This window comes from Leptonychotes weddellii, chromosome 14, assembly GCF_054177405.1.
Source record: "Leptonychotes weddellii isolate Sample4059 chromosome 14, ASM5417740v2, whole genome shotgun sequence".
Lineage (NCBI taxonomy): Eukaryota > Metazoa > Chordata > Mammalia > Carnivora > Phocidae > Leptonychotes > Leptonychotes weddellii.
The window spans coordinates 6760217-6777481 of NC_138382.1; the positions used below are offsets into that span (position 1 = coordinate 6760217).

Sequence of the window (17265 nt, forward strand, 5' to 3'; positions counted from 1 at the left end):
AGATACCAATAGAAAATTTTAGCCTCTTGCTCCAATTAGGAGCTTAACGTTTAGATTGGTTCATGCAGATCAAATGATTGTGTACCTTCTAGAATTCTAAAGACTCCGTTGGCCCATGCAGTCGAGATGTTGAGTTTTGCCTGTGCATTTTTCACCTGCTTCAAGAGGGACTTTTCCAAATGTTTCATTTAGTCCATTGAAAACCGTGGTACTGCTAAATATAATAGAGTAAATATAGGCCATTCTTTGCCTCTCGTTGGATTCCTTCAGTTGTCTGTACATGTGAGATTATTGACAGAATTAGATATTATTTTACAGTAGAGTTCCAGCTGTCCAAGTTCTAAATAACAGCTATGACTAACCCCATGGGGGAAGATTCCTAAAAATTTTCCATGTTTTCTGTGTTAGTGACAGGTTTCATGCGTACACTCCGCTATTAAAGCATTAGACTTTCTTTGATTTCTTAATCATTAACAACTGTAGCTTTGATTGCCCATGGAGCTGCAAGCTGTTAAAATGATCATTTGCCTCTTACTAATTTGGAAACCAAGAGCTGTTTCTTCATTTGATGAAGCACAGGTCTTTCTCAGAGCATGTACAGCTCAGAAGCACTAAGAATCTGCTGTCAGAAAATAATCATCTAAAAATACTGAATTTGTAAAATAAATGGGATGAAGAGAGAAGATACTATTAAATACTAAAAAGTTCAGTTCTTTAAAGGATTCAACAAGGAACTTTTTTCAGTAGGAAGTGTCTCTGGTTTTTACAGTGTAGTGTTTAAATGGTTCTTTATGAAGAAGGCAGAGAGGCAGGAAGTCTGAAAGCTGTGTTTCAATATCAAAAGGTCAGTTGAAATTCAACCAGGGTTAACATAATGTTGAATGTCTCATGTGAGTCAATAGAAACATGTAAGAAACATCCTGGAAAAATTTTGTTTATACACGGCCTTTTTGAAACCATGCCCCTGCCGTGCTTTCCCCATAGTAAATGCTTAATAATATTTGTTAAATCGATTTGATAGATGTTACGATCAGTTGGTGGTAGGATAAAATGAAATATGTTCCCTTGAGCATTCATTCATTCATTAGCCACTCAGTGACATTTATTTATATTCCAAATGTAGTTTATTGGAAATAAATAAAAAATTGAGGACTTGGTTTATAAAAAATTACTTTTCTGTGATGTGATGGTTGTACTTGCACAACATTGGGCTGAAGGAACTTATTTTGGGCCAAGAGGCTCCCACAGACTAGTTCTGGGCAGGCTACTCAAGAAATATCTGGGAGGCTTGTTAAGGTCATCAATTCCTAAGCCCCATGTTAAAGATTTTGCTGGGTAGGTCTAGGGTGAGCCTAGCATTTGAGCTTTCTGAAAAGCTACCCAGATACTGATCTACATTTAGGTTTCAGGAGCTAATGTATAACATAAAGATGATATCATCTTTAACTGTTTCTTCCAAGAAGAATCAGTTACCACAGATACTGTCCAGGCTATTTTTAATGTGGCTCTTCTTGCCTTCCCGTTACACTTTCTCCTCAGGGAAGACCCAACCCTGAGGTGATGGTGGTGATAGGATGTTTTCCTTAGACAGACCATCAGGAAAATGAACATCCAGCTTTCCTCTGTCCAGTGTTTCTGATTTCTAGGGCTTCTAAGTGCCAGTCCTATGTCAGGCAGTACACTGAGGATATGCCAATATGTGACTTATTACTTAAGGTAGGAAATGCAAAAATCAGCATTACCGAGGAGCTCTGTCAGAGGCTTGTAGAAATACTACTCTTGTATATGAGCCCTATTCCTGCCCTTCCTGATATCATTATGGCCCATACTGCTCCCAGACTTGGCCCCCAACCTTTCTCTGGGGAGATACAACATAAGGTTCTGGCTTATAGATGTCCTACTGACAAGGCAACCAAAGTGAACCAAAGGGTTCAGTCCACTGTTCACCTTGCTACTCTTATGGTTAGAATAAATCCTCTCATTTCTCAGTTCTGACTATATTTTCTTTTCTTTTTTTTTTTATCCTTTACCTTTCCTATATAAGATTTGTTCTTGAGTACTGACTGACCTGCACAGTTTCTCCAGAATTTACCAAGTTCCTTTTCATCTGCAAGCTACTCTTGATGTATTTTCCATCTCCTGTATAACATAGTGTACCTCTAATCAGCACTTCCCACTCAATATCATTATTATGAATCATACATTAATTATAATGTGTTCTGATTTTGAGTGCTTATTAAAAATATCGTTTCTTTCCCTTAGGAATTTCCTCTATCTTCATCTTTCTGAGGAAGCAGATAATTTTGCTTGCGAGCTGCGGGCTTGATAAGTACTGTGTGCAAGTAGCTTGCAGCACAGCGTCTGTCCTCTGAAAACTTACACTCTAAAAGGAATACACATCATTTCCTTTTATGGCCAAATTTCCCTTGCCTTCGACATTCGACATTTCCGCCTATGAAGCATGCGTGGTATACTAGATCCTGTGCAGGACAAAGGAAGGTTGATTAAGCATAGCCTGGCAAAGTCTCATAATTACTCTCTAACCCCATAGTAAAATTTAATAGAATTGAAGTCTATAGGAAATCTTTCCATTTTCCCTTCTGCAGTGTAAATAACCATTTCTGTTTATTAACTCCACAAATCCCAAACTCCATTAAGTTAAATGAAAAAACACATTTAAACTGTTTTAGCCTGTTCTATTAGTGGTATACAATTTCATAGCTGAAAAAAGGGGGCTAAAATCAAATGAAGCCTGGAATGGGTCAATGAGGATGAGGAACTTCCCCAAGGATAAAATCATTCAAGTCTTCTAGAACAGAATGGTTGGCAACTGCTTCCCCACACAAGTACTCAAAGTCCTTGCCCCACCGAGTCTTTTTTGCCTCTCTGGGATGATTCTTTAAGGAGGAAAAAAATTTTTAAAATTCAATTTTTCATAAATGACACTTATAGCACAGGATGATAGTACTAACCCTTCCTGTCATCGCTTGGTATGGCCCCAGCAGAAAAGTCCTTTCAGATTTTTTTTTCCCCAGTAAATAAAAGGATAGGTTTGAGTTGTTCGGTGTCATTAGAAAAATAACAATCCACATTTGGGTGGCTCGGGGCCATCACAAAGATGATAACACAGATGAAGCGTGTTGTCCTCTTTGCCCACCCTGTTCACCTTGTGACTTTATGTTTGCTTTTCATAGTTCTCTGTTAGATCCTGTCACAGAAGCAGTGAATGTAAATGTCATTATGAGAGACGGCAGTTTTTCTTGGAAGTTTTGTTTATCTAAGTTCTAATGAACAACATTCAAGATGGAGTCATTTCCTAACGCAACCTGCGCATTGGTTTGCACGATGTCTCATCAGGTCGATTCATTTCATATCTGTCGTCAGAGTGCAGGTGTCTTTGGGCGCACCCTGTTCATGTAGTAGGGACATTGTTATTCATAATAATTTCATATCAGTGATGCAGTTGACTTATGGTATTAACGTTAGAGTCAAGTGTCTGGGTGGAGAGAATATTAGGTGGTCTTGTTTATAAATATAATGAGAAATGGGGTGGGGGGAATGGGAGAATAAACATAGAGTGAATGCTATCTCTAGGTCCTAAGCTTATTGTAGATTTTAATCTTATGTTCATCTGTCTTTTTTTTTCTCTCTAAATTTCTAACATGAAGGAAAAGAAATGAAATCTTAGAAAAAGAAGAAATTAGAATTGCTACTTATTTCTTATTTTGTATTCGCTCATCTTAGGAGACTTGCCCAGGCTTTTTTTCATATGTGCTGTTTCTCTCCCAAGCAGCCTTTCCTTCTCGCCTGAAGCCTGTTTTCTGTGTCTTAGCAGGAAAGCTCATGAGTTTGTATGACTAGGACCTAAGGATAAATGCATTACTGTAGCTGACTTTGATTCTCTTTATTTTTTAAATTTGGTAACCTCGGTTCGTAGGTGGATTCTTGCATGTATTTTGCTGCAAGCTGATGTATATGGTCTTCGTATTTGCAGACGAGGTTGGGGTCAGTGGAGATGAGGTGCATGGGAGGCTTTAGGAAATCTGAAAAAGAGTATGGTAGAGTTTGTAGGCTGAATCATGTACAAGAGATATTAATCAATCAAAAGCCATTCATTAACACTTCTCAGGCCACAGCTCCTAGATCTTATTGCAGATTAAAGTCCCAATGTATTTAAAATGTTTTCCATTGATCCATTGGCCATTAAAATTTATGTTCACACTGTGTGCCATCATGGACATCTTAGCCACCACTGTCCGAAGAAATACCTTGTAACTCTTTTGTTCTTAGACAGATTTCTGAATTTTCAAAAATTGGTCCCCTTCCCAAATCCCTCTCCCCTTTTTCTTTTCACAATTGAAAAAGTTTCTTCATCCTAACTTTATAAGACTGTCAGGGAAAAAAATCCTCCAACTATCATGAGATATTAAAGAAGATAGGGTAAAATCAAATGCCTTGGGAGTTTTGTGTAGTGTGAGAAAACAAGGAATAATTTTGTTTGTTTGTTTTTTCCAATCTAATATTTTTAGGTACAAGCCTATGCAGAAGGTGGATGGGGTTGCAGATGGTTTCACAGGAAGTGGTCAACAGACCGGCACATCTGTTGAGCAAACTGTAATAGCCCAAAGTCAACATCATCAACAGTTTTTAGGTATGTTAAGGTGTAATGCATAGTTTAGTTGCTATTAGGATGTTGAAAACAAGAGAACAATAGTAGTGTTTTCTCCAAGTGCTATGTCTATTACAGATGTGAATTACACAGAAACATTTGTGTGTGTGTGTGTGTGTGTGTGTTTGTGTGCTGAAACTCTGCATACCATGGGCTAGTTCTAGACCATTTCTACTTCCTCATGTTCACCAGAGCTTCTTTCAAAAAATCTCAAGCTGTGTAAGAGTTCTAAAGGCATAGACATAGGAATTGAAGGCTCATAGCTATGAAATTGCCTTGCGGAATTTGAATTAATTGGGCTTTTGTGATCAAAGTTGTGTTGTGTTTACTTTCAGTAGTTACCTTCACGTGCCCACAAGAATTCTCATTTCCTTTGTATAAAGTTGCAAATGCGTAGTCTCAGGTTAGAAAAAAAGAAATTCCTATGAGCTTTTAGAAAGGAAGTTATTCCTTTAAAGTGATCATAGTATATCCTGTTTTTGTAATTTTGTAGATGGTATACATGTTGACTTGTCATTTAAAGAGTGAGGAGTGGAATTTGAACATTCTGCGTATTCTGGTCATAGCTACCAGTGCAAAAAATGGCACTGTAATGGACAACTCTTCTAAAGATGAACATGCGTAGCTTCCGCACAACAGATCAAGACAAATAGAAGCTATCAAAGAGTGTGCATGTGTCTGTGTTGTGTGTGCACATATTTGTCTATGTACACTTTCTGAGAAACAACTAAAAAGGACTCTCAAGTCACAATAGCTTAAAAACATGATGGCAGCGTTTCCCGAACTGGAGTCCTCATGTATACACTTTAGAGCCTTGAGCTCCCAAGGAGAATTTTAATTTTTTTATTTTGTGTTTTTATTTCAATTCGAATTTGTAAAGAGATAATAAAAGCCTATTCTGGATTATCTAGAAGAGGAGAATGAATACTGTTCTGCGGTTTTAGTTGACACATTTGTATTTGAATTTATGGTAAAGCAGGCATCAAAGTGTGTTGCACTGATGGTCCTGAGCTCACGAGAAAAGAACAGGGAGAGACTTACTAGGTAAATTACATAAATGATGTAATTCATCCCAAGGGAAGGCTAAATGATGTCCCGGTGCTCTGTGTGGAGGAAAGTTCCACAGCTCGTTTGAATACAGAAGAGTAATGGAACCAGCCACCAAAAAGTACAAGTTGGTATAGGTGGGCCAGGCTCAGAAGATCTGGGCCACGGCAGTCAGTACCATATTCATGTTGCAAGAGGTAATTTAGTTACAGGACATCAGCATCATCCATCATATCAAATTCATGTTGTTAAGTTTTATGTGATTTTTGTAGTTTTATTTGGATTCATTCCGTAGCTTGCTTGGTTTATGATGATACGAGAAGTATGAGCATAACGAGTGTAAAGCTAGGTTTATTTTTTTCTATTCTTAAGTAATGTAATAATAAAATAACTAAAATTGATACCGGCAGCTCGAGATATTTTCCTTTTAATAGGGGCCCTATGTTGAGAGACATTACGGTTTGTTACTTCCAGTATAATTGTAGTGAAAATTTAGTTCCTCCACAGTTTTTACATTCCTCCTCTATTCTTTTGTACTGAGGATGTTGCTACATTTTGTTTGAAAAATACTACTATGAAAAGTTCTTAACTGTTGGACCTCTGGCCTTTACATTTTTTTCCTTTCTTAGTCTGTCTTAAATTTCCCCTCATTAATCTGTAATTGGCACAATCCACAATAGTTTTTTTTTTTTTTCTGTTGTGTTGTCATGGCAACAGATGCATCTCGAGCTCTTCCAGAGTTTGGAGAAGTTGAAATCTCTTCTCTGCCAGATGGTACTACCTTTGAGGATATCAAGTCACTGCAGAGTCTTTATCGAGAGCACTGTGAGGTAAGTTTTTTCAAATACAGTAGGAATGCATGCTAAGTTTTGCCAGACAACTTGCTACAACAAAATAATCCAACTTATTCCTAGAGGACAGGGGAAGTCAGTTCACATATCTTTGAACACTGAGAAGTTCATCGTTCTTCTTGTCTCAGACCAAAGATAGGAGGGATGCAGGAAAGGGAGAAAACATTTTACTGCCCATCTTCTTAGAGTCTCCTAACCAGAATCCTTAGACACGGCAGTGCCACTTCTAGGTACATACGGGTGAAGACATTATGTGTACAAGCGAACTTGTTGCGTTATTGTCTTTAGTGCAAAAGATTGGTTGTAGCTTCCACATCTAAAAGGGAACGGAGTAAATAAAGCATGGTCCAATCTCTAGAGTGGAATACTATGCAGCCATTAAAAAGAACAAACCCTTCTAGATGTACTCATGTGGAATACGTTACAGGATTTATTTTTAAGGGAAGAGCAAGGCGTGAAACAGCGTGTATCATATACTATCATTTGAGTGAAAAAGAACATGTATACAAATCTCTCCAGCAGAAAGAACAAAATGTCAGTGTGTAAATGGTGGTTGTCTTTGTGAAGGAAACTGGATGACTGAGAGTCGGTGGAAGAGAACTTATTTTTCAATATCCCTTTTAACCTTTTGAATTTTACACCGTAACTGTGTATTTCTATCAAAAATATTTTCTGGAGGGGTGCCTTGCTGGGTCAGAAGAGCATGCAACTTTTGAGCTCACGGTCATGAATTCAAGCCCCACATTGCGTGTGGTGATAAATAAATAAGTAAACTTTTAAAAAGAGGAAAAAGAAAAAGATATGTCCTAGAAATGTTTAATGAAGCATTTTAGATGTGACTTCCAGGGATTATTGAGGCTCTAGTTTTGTTTTGTTTTTGTGGTTAATTAAAGTTTCTCTTGGTATTTTCCATCCCTGCTTCTACTCCTTTTTCCGAGTATTCCCCACCAGAATTGGCTCATTGTCTCCAAGAGGTGAACTCTCTCCAAGCCAGCGTTTTAATATACCTGCAGCTCACCTGGCGGAAAGGGCATAACAGATTGCAATAAGAATTTTCTTAAGTGCCTCTCCTTTTGAAAGAGGAGTCGGTTTAGAATTTAAGTAGCTTTATTCCAGGGCTATTTGTGATCTGCTTAGGAGTAAAAGATATTCCTTGGGGTTTCATGGGCAGTCGTCCTGACTGCTGACAATGCAGTATGCAGTGAGAAGTCTCAGCTCATAGCATTCACAGATTTTTTTTCCCACTCCAGAAATACAAACTGCTTGAGTGAATCTGAGTGCTTGTCAAGGGTGCTGGATTATTAACAACCAAGGGCAAGTTCTCTCTTTATTAACAAACCATGTGCCAAAAGTGTTTTTCAACATGTCCTGCCAGTTCATTCCCAACATTTCTTGGAATGATGAAAGACCCTTAATACTCAGCTCTCTTTGATTACTGTGCTTCTCCCAACATTAGAGATTTTCTGGATGAGCCTTATGTATCTCGAAAAAAATTCTTTCTTTGCACATGAATATCATGTATATTCAATAAAAGATTTATATAAAGATTCTCTAAGCAATTTCTCATGTCTCTGTGTTCAGGTAAATCTTGCTTTAAGCAAACCAACCTACACAGACATAATTTGGCTTTGTTTAAGTTTCTTTTATTTGTTAAAAATATAGATAGGAGCAGGGTTTATTTATATTACTAAAGAATGTCCAGTAAGCTTATTCTAAGTGGAAAACTCTACCAATAAGATGAAAGATGAAATTATCTTTTGGATTACAAAAATTTCATTAGCATACCAACATTCAGGAATAGTCTATATGAAGAGATACGGATGTGTATGGTAATCAGTCTTTGTGGGAAATGGCGGTCCACAGAGACCATAGAATGATCCCCACTTATGTCAGAGTTACCAGCATTCATGCCATCTCTTGTGAGGCATGAAAAAGAAATTCCAATTATATGAAAAAGAAGAATTCCAATTTTTTTTTTATGTCAAACTATCAAACTTTTGAAGTACAGGTGTTTAGTCTCATAGGCCGTCCTGTAAATAAGCCAGTACAATAAGGATTATTTAAAAATACATTTGCCTATATATTTTAGTCTGAACATATTTGAAAGTAGGTGGACAAATGGTAAAATGTTTTATTCATTTGTAAAAATGTCTCAAGTGAGGCTGATGTGAATGTCCTTTTCAAAAGAATTATTTGAGATTGTTTAATTTAGAGAGATACTGAATATAAGATGCACTGAATTCTTTCCTTGCCTTATTTTGCCATATTCTGTACAGTTTATGTTTTTAAGAAAGATTAATCTACCTATTTTGCCTGTTTTTTGGAATTCTCACAATTTGCTTATCAAAGCTGTTTTATAAGTATCACTAGTTTTTTTATGGAAAGCACAAGTAGAAATTTCTACACAAGTTGCTGCAACAGTAATTGGTTTTATTTTTCAAAAAGCTTAGCTTTCTTATAGCAATCTCATAGATAGAGATATGTAGGTATTATATATGATATTAATAGTTGTTTTATTAATAGATATCTCTTGGAATGTGCCTAAGGTACAACTGAGAAACCAATATAATAATTTGCCTCTTGGCACCTGGGTGGTGCAGTCGGTTGAGCATCCGACTCTTGGTTTTGGCTCAGGTTGTGGTCGCAGGGTCCTGAGGATCCAGCCCTGGGTCTGGCTCCACGCTCAGCACGGAGTCTGCCAAAGTTTCCCTCTCACTCACTCTCTCTCTCTCTCCCTCAAAATAAATAAATAAATCTTTAAAAAAATAATAATTTGCCCCTTGAGAATGTTTTTGCCTGGGAGGAGGGACATCTATCTGCCTTTTACTTTCAAGGCTTACACTTGCATCTCTTTTGTTCCTAATATCAAAGGGTGAGGAGTGTGTTAATTAACATGCTCCCAAACATATTTTGCTTAATGTTTGACTTGGTCTCAGAGTGTGTTTATACAGAAGATCAGTTATTCTCTGTATCATACAGAGGGCCAGAGACCTACACGGGTTTCACACTCTAGAATTATGGAGTTACAGTTTCCTCTTTTTGCCCCAAATACCCAGATTGACTCTCTTGATTGCCCCCTGTGGTCTCCTTGCTTCTAGGAATTTTGTAGATCTTGCTGGGGCTGTTTTACCTGTCCTCATTCCCAGTGCTGACGACACCAAACACATTATGCTGATGACTTCTGTCTTTTATGCTCAAAATAATCACAGAATCACATGTTCTTTGCACAAACAAGTTATTCTTTGGTTTTCTGACTGCTTTTATCTGAAGGCGAATTTATAAACTAATTGCGATGGCAGGGTGAAATTAAATATGATCATCAAAATTTAATGAAGGGGGCAAATTTTAGCATCACCAAAAAAAGTGTCTTTGATGCAGCTGGGAAATGGTTCTAGGAGATAAAATGAAGGAGAAGGAGGAGATGAGGGCCCTGCCCCCAAGGTTAGAAGAGGGGATAGTCTTAAAGCTGCTCTCTAAAGGGAAGGAGCAGCGGTAGGATTGAAGCGAAGGCATCGCTTGACCAGAGAGGTACCCTTGTTCTGCCCAGACGGACACTGTCCTCTGAAGGCCGGCGCCATTGTGGTTCCTGCCCCAGCCTCTGGTTGCCTGGGAACACTCTGAATCATGGTCAGCAGCCCCAGGACAGGCTCAGTTAGCCTTGCCTCTTGTCTGCCCTACACAGCCAGATCCACCCGCTTCACTTCTGCCCTCTTTGACGGCCATGGGCTCACCTGGCCCCCTGTGTCCTTTTGGGTCTAAGAAGGCGAAGAGTGGCCACAATCGTGGAGGCAGAAGGGAGCAGCGTGGGAAGGAGTGGAGGAAAAGTAAGAGAAGACAATGAATGGAGAGGAAGGGAAGTAAGCGAGCAAAAAAAAGAGAGGGGTAATGCAAGGATATGAGGCCGTGATGGGGAGACTACATGTCATCCTGTTAGTCTTTCCGGAGTTACGCTCTCCCTGCCTGAGCTCTTTGGTTTGCTGACTTCCATCGGCAAAATGTCCTCCGGTTTTACCCTATGACTTCTGCACCCCCAGGCGTCCTCGCCATTCTCCTCCCGATGCGTGCCTTGCGCCTCACGCCTCCCCGTCAGGAGCACTGTAAGGTAACACTGATGACTGTTTTGGTCCTTTAGGCAATATTGGACGTTGTTGTGAATCTTCAGTTTAGCCTGATAGAAAAACTGTGGCAAACATTCTGGCGCTATTCTCCCTCGACTCCGACTGACGGCACTACCGTCACCGAATCAAGGTCAGAATCAGCATGCTTTTCCAATTCACTGTCGTGGCTGAGTAGATGTCACAGCTAATAAATCCGAGATATGTATACCAGTTGTGAACCTTAGCTGATAACATTAAATGAATAGATTGAGATGAACCACAAACCGCTCTCTTGAGGTTTCCGTGTGTGTGTTGTGGCTCCCATTTTTATTGATTCGGGGGACTGTGGTAGAGCTGTTTCATCCCCATGGAATGAGTATCATATCTGCCTTTCATACCGTCGGAAAGTATTAACGTGCACAGGCAGCTCTGGGGGAGTGTTATATATATCCAGCCATATGGCATCGATGCAGGGGTGATGTAGTTCTAACCTCAGTGATATTTGATAAACTAAAACTATTTTTAAAGTCCATTTTCTTTTTTATCCTCATTTGCCATCTATTCATTTGCTACATTTATTCACACCAGCAATCTGAGTGAAATAGAAAGTCGACTTCCGAAAGCAAAGCTGATAACTCTGTGCAAACATGAGTCTATCCTGAAATGGATGTGTAACTGTGACCATGGGATGTACCAGGCTTTGGTGGAGATTCTCATCCCCGACGTGCTTAGACCTATTCCTAGTAAGTTAAATGCAGACAAGTACGGATGCTTTTGTTCTCATACATTGCACCCAAGTAGTTTGGGAAAGTGACGTTGCAATCTAGGGTGATTCTAATCTCATTTAGATTTGCCAACAAAAAACCAAAAAACAAAAACCATGCAACACGAGAGTATTGCATGGAAGCAGCCTAGAGCAAAACCGTAGGGAACGGGGAAAAAAAAAAAAAAGGATCTGTTCTCCAATCGTTCATTTTCTTTTCGTTAGAAAAGACAACCTATAGGTGTGACAATAACGAATTGCAAGAACACTCCCAGGCCAGGCAACCTTGTAAAGATTATTCTACCCAAGGACACAGTTTCCTTCATAAAGCCAAAAGATTTTGAAATCTGTAATTGCTAGACCAGCCTCTTTCATAGTTGCTTTTGATTTGAAAGGAATTTATCTTGGTTTCCACTAAAGCTGAATTTCTATATAAAAGCATTTACTTTGTCCCATCCATCATGTTGCGAACCACAAATGCGGTTTCCATTAACAGTAATGGTTAACTGGCATTGTGAGTGAAAAATCTATATATAACTACACGAGCATTGTATTCCCACCGTGAAGCAAATAGGAATTACACAGATAAGTTAGATGACTTTTTTTCGGCGATGGTGTTGATTAAACTACCTTGCAGCCAACAAAGCTATTTTCTGCAAGTGTCAATATAAACGCTATTATGAATGCTTGTGTCCGAGGCAGTTGAAAGGATTTTATGCCAACATCTTTATGAGCACATACTAGTGACCTTAACTTTTAAAGAAGTGGGACAGAATTTCCACTCTGCAGTGACATTAATAAGGTAATAGCAGTCTCGTAGCTCGTGAAATTGGCAACCGTGTACTTCAAGTGCACCATTCACCGGTGATTTATGTTAAATCATAACAAAATATGAAGGAAGGGAGTTAGTAGAAGAAAAGGTGAAGAAACCAGCGTTTGTATGTTTATGCTTTCTTTTTTCTCAATATGATAAACAACAGTGGAAGATATGAGTGCTTTCATATGTTTCCCACCATCTTGAAATACATGCTTAGCCACTCATTTACATATAATATCAATGAGCACGCATACACGTCTCTAGAAATAAGTTTAAAAGAAAAAGAAATCCACTGTCACTCTCTCACATTTTTATAAGTTGGCGATATTTTCCACTCTCTCTACACCATGTTTCCTGACTGACAATTGATTAAAAGTGATGTTGTCATGGAAAATTTCCATGTGTAAATTCTCTACCGATGTATGTTCCAGAATCTCGAATTTCCTTGTTTTTGTCTTGCTCCCTCTGCTCTGAGTGATAAGAGAAGTTGCATAGGGCTGGCTCCTTAGCCTGTGACATCTTTGCCCCCCCAAGTACCATTTCTCTCATGAGATACAAGAAGAGAGGTCGGTGAGCTCTTTCTTGTTTGAGGCGAATCAACAACATCAACATTCATTAAACAATTCTGAAGTCTTTTGCTTCTGTTAGCACCACAGGACTTGTGAGGTCAACAGTCCCCTAACCTAAATCATGTATCCATTTTAGCTGACTCGCAGCCTCATAATTTTAAGCGCACAATACCCTTGACCTTTCTTTTTTTTTTTTTTTTCAAGTTTTGATTCGAAAACCAATTTATTCTGTCAAGAAGTCTATCTCTACGTTTAGCAGACAACTCAACTTCAGGAATTTTCAGATGACCATAGTTTTAGAGTTTCAACGAAATTACAAGGGACATTAACGTGCTAGCCTACAAAGTACATTTGGAAATTTAATTCTGATTCTATAACAAGACCTAACAAAACAAAGCTTAAAATATAGCTTAAATAGCTATCTTCTGATCGTGTGCATTTTAATATTAATCATAAGCAGGTTGAGACAAGTTAGCTGTGGAATAGTTTTAAATTTTAAACCATCCATTCATGAGAAAAAGTTGTCAGAGTCAATCTGCACAATTTGATCCGACACGAATCCCTATAGGGAGAGCAAACTTAATTTTATTTTTAAAAATTATATTTTCCTGGCCACTAGTACTTCACTCTACCATTTAGTGTCCAGATGGGATTCCTTTTTTTAGCCAAAAAAAGTCTGCATATCACACTAATTTGAAGTCAGCTTGAAGCTACTATATTCTAAAATACATTTATCTGAAAATGAAAAACAGTTAAGTGTAAGAATTGTATAAAAACTCAACTGGTAACACTTATGTACAATTATGAGTATACGTAAAGGTGGCCCCAAATGTCATTTAGTACAAGAAAGTACAGTCATTTGATACAAAAAAATTCTTTTTAGCTTATAATCTTCCCAGCATCAAATTTGTCTAGATAAAACAAGACCCATACTCAATATTTTTTTAAAGTAACTTCTCCTAGTTCTTGGTCTTTTTATGCAGATCATATAATTATTATATATTAATAGTAGAAAACATGCAAAATACAGATAGCCAAGTTGAATTTTGAGCAGAATTTTCCTGAGTTTCAAAAAGGGTCGTTAAATTTTTTTTCACTCTTTTTCATTTCCATTCATGCCTGCCCTCCATGGTTCTAGTACATAAGACAGCAGAAAAATATTTTTCTTTCTTTTTTTCTTTTTTGGCTCAAGTGGGAAGCTTTGGAAATTTCACAAGATTAGTTCTCAAGAAATTTCCAACTCAGCGTTTCCAGTAGATGATTGTCATGGTTAAGAGTCGATACTTCTTGAGTGTTTTTCCTAATCAAAACTTAGTCATTTCAACCTCTCTTCTGTCATTTGACCAGTTAAAGAAATGATTAAAAAAGCAGTTGTTTTTATGATTGGGTTAGTAAAATCTGTATCTTGCGCAAGCAACTTGAGCAAGCTCAATTATTTCTAACCCTGCGTTACCAAAAGTAATAGAGAAGCATGTCAGACTCATTGGAGCACAGGAAGAAAAACCAAGAAATTTAATCCCGGCATCAACATTAATATTCTTGGGAGCTTTGGAGAAAAATGTAACTTCCGGGTTTCTTGTAGGAGACTCCAAATTATAATGCCTACCACGTTAGAGGGAACCCACAGAGCTTGATTTCATGTTGTGGGTGTTTCAAACACTTACCTATTAAATGTCTGAAACTGCTCCCTACACTGTGGAGCCTTGGGTACAGATGAAGTAAAATACTGTTGACTGAATTACTTGTTGAACAAGCGAAGAATTCTGTTTTTATTATACAGCCATCTCAGGAAGCAGGTCCTTCTTGGAAAATAATTGTAGTCATTCCTGATAACTGTTGATGCTTCTAGTCATTTTCTGACCACCATAAAAGCTACTCTCGTGGGACCTAGTCCTCTTTCAGATCTTAACAGATAGGTAAAGAATATGGAATGGACTATTATAGGAATATCTTCAGAATATTGGTCTCTGGGACAGCAATTTTATCACACTGATCTTTTATCTCTACCTACCAAGTGAAACGGAGAATAGTCCAAAATTTTCAAGTCAGGCAATTTTAATTTTTACCTTACTTTTTAATAAGAGTAAGAGATAACTACTCTAATTAATATGTTCTAGCACAAATAGGTGTGTAGAGAAAGGGAGAAAGCTTTGCATTGTTTTCTTTTTAACTAAAGACAGGAAAATAGATTTAGAGCTTGAAAAAGCAGGATGAAGAATTCATAAAGAAAATACTTAGCCCTTGAGCATAAAGCTGCTAACGAAAAGAGTGTTTTGTCTAAGGTAGAAAATCCCATAAGTATATTCACAACTGGTATATGTTGCTATAAGCAAAAATGTTTGAATGTTTTCATTTCCCAACAAAGTGTCATAAATATCTGGGAACAAAACAACTTTAAAAGAAAAAAAAAAAGCCCAAAATACAATTCTTGGATGCTTTCAAAGTTAGGAATTATGTTATAAAAAAAAAAGTCTCATCAATGAGGACAGTATAAGATCTGTGCTATTTCAGATGTCATGTATGCATGTTTTCTCTTCTCCTGGAATAAAGATTAATGTCCTTTGGTGTCTTTTTCGTTCTGCTTTTATTCTTCAACATTTAGGTGCCTTGACCCAAGCCATTCGAAATTTTGCAAAAAGCCTTGAAGGTTGGCTTTCCAATGCCATGAACAATATCCCACAGAGAATGATACAAACCAAGGTAAGTTTGTATGTGTTTGATTTTTCTTCTGTTTTTAGGAAACTGTTCTGAGCTGTGAATTTTAGATCTGTCCTATTGAATGGTATCCTGTACAATGTTGGTATCAGAATATATTGAACTTTTCAAACCGATTTTTTTATTTGTGCTTTATAACCATGTAATCAAGAACTTGCACAAGAGATGTTATTTGATAATGCTCCTTTTGAAGAAACTAGAGAAGCATTTTAAGTGTGGTGTATTTATAAACCCTTTTCCAAAGTATATATTTCAGATTGCTTAATTTCAAAAATGAAAAAGAATAGCCCAGAATGTTCAAATAGTTTTCACTTGAGGGAGTTTTAGATTTTTTTTTAAGTCCTGAACTATACTTATTATAATGTGAAACGTTCATATAAATTAATATCCTTTTGATTTTCAGGATTTTTTTTTTAAAACACTGGAGAATGCTTTTGTGAATCAAGGAATCATTTCTTAAAGTGAGCAATTATAATTGATCAGTGTTTATCAGGAATGTGGATTGTTTAGGTATAGATATGAATTGTGATCTCCACTTTGTCCCCTGCTCACCTTGTCACTTTAGGTTAATTTGTGAACATATCCTATGGCAAGATCGGACTGATGCTGTGTAAACTTTGTACCAAAAATTACATTCCTGGCTTTTTCTCAATGACTATGTTCACTGTCAGACTTAAGCCATACACCTTGTCTTTCAGTTTAGGGACACAGTTGATAGATTAAAGTTCTTATAGCTGACAAGTCTCTTTGGGAACACAAGTCGCTCCCAGTTCCTTCACTTTGACTTAAGATTTGCAATAACACTTTCCAAAACATACGGAGAAAAACAAACAAACAAAGAAATAAAACATACAGAAGGAATATTTCATTGATATGCCCACCTTAGATTGATGCTCCAAAACTATGCCGTCAATGCCGTAAGGAGAGCCACAGTGGCTATTTAAATTTGAATTTGAAATTTAAATTAAATTAAAATTTTAGTTCTTCAGCCACACTAGCTAGCTCTGTTTCAAGTGTACCACAGCTCCATGTGGCCAGTGGCTACCGTATTTGGCAGCACATATATAGAGTAGGACCATCATTGCAGAAAGTTCTAGAGTGTCACATTGAGGTGGGCAAAGAAAGGAGGTACTATTTGATTATGATGGTTATAGGAATGCTTTCCAATTTGCAAAGTCAGTCATATTCACATTAATACTTCAAACAGCTAAAAGCACCTTCCTTCCCAGTATTATCGAAGTGAATGTAGTAGCAATCTAACTGCAATATTGGCCAATTTCACTGGTCCCCAGAGTTGATTTGGATGATCTACTTTGGGGGAAGATGTCTTCTGCTTTTCTCCTGTCACTGATGTGCAGCCTACTTTCAGCTGAGCACTCAATCAATGAAAATAATCTACCCCGACAGAGGAAAGAGCCTAATTAGATTATGACTGACCCTTGCTATCAAACATATCCCACCACCATAACATAGTTTCTGTGTAACCTTGAGCCAGCTACTTAACCCCTTTAAGTCACAATGTGTGTCTCATGCGACGGTTATGAGAATTCAGGTAATATATGTCAGGCACTGAACATGGCGTCTGGCACATAGTATGTCCTCAGTTAATATAAACCACAGAAATGGGGGGAAAAAAGTGTAAGACCTCTTCCAACTTCCACGTAGTCCCAAAACATCTCACTATTAAGACAGAGCATCCTTTGACCTTGGAACACCCTGTATGGGACTGTTGAATCA

At 37.7% G+C, this 17265-nt stretch overlaps 1 protein-coding gene across 5 annotated transcripts in view; it reads left to right on the forward strand.

Moving 5' to 3' along the window:
* The window catches only part of RFX3 (regulatory factor X3), a 281571-nt gene that overhangs the window by 226376 nt on the left and 37930 nt on the right, over positions 1 to 17265 (forward strand). For all 5 annotated transcript variants that reach the window (XM_081802793.1, XM_081802790.1, XM_006739897.3 and 2 more), the window contains 5 exons: positions 4530 to 4651; positions 6434 to 6546; positions 10700 to 10815; positions 11253 to 11407; positions 15416 to 15513. In XM_081802793.1, the coding sequence (XP_081658919.1) occupies positions 4530 to 4651; positions 6434 to 6546; positions 10700 to 10815; positions 11253 to 11407; positions 15416 to 15513 (604 nt within the window). The remainder of the gene's footprint in view (positions 1 to 4529; positions 4652 to 6433; positions 6547 to 10699; positions 10816 to 11252; positions 11408 to 15415; positions 15514 to 17265) is intronic.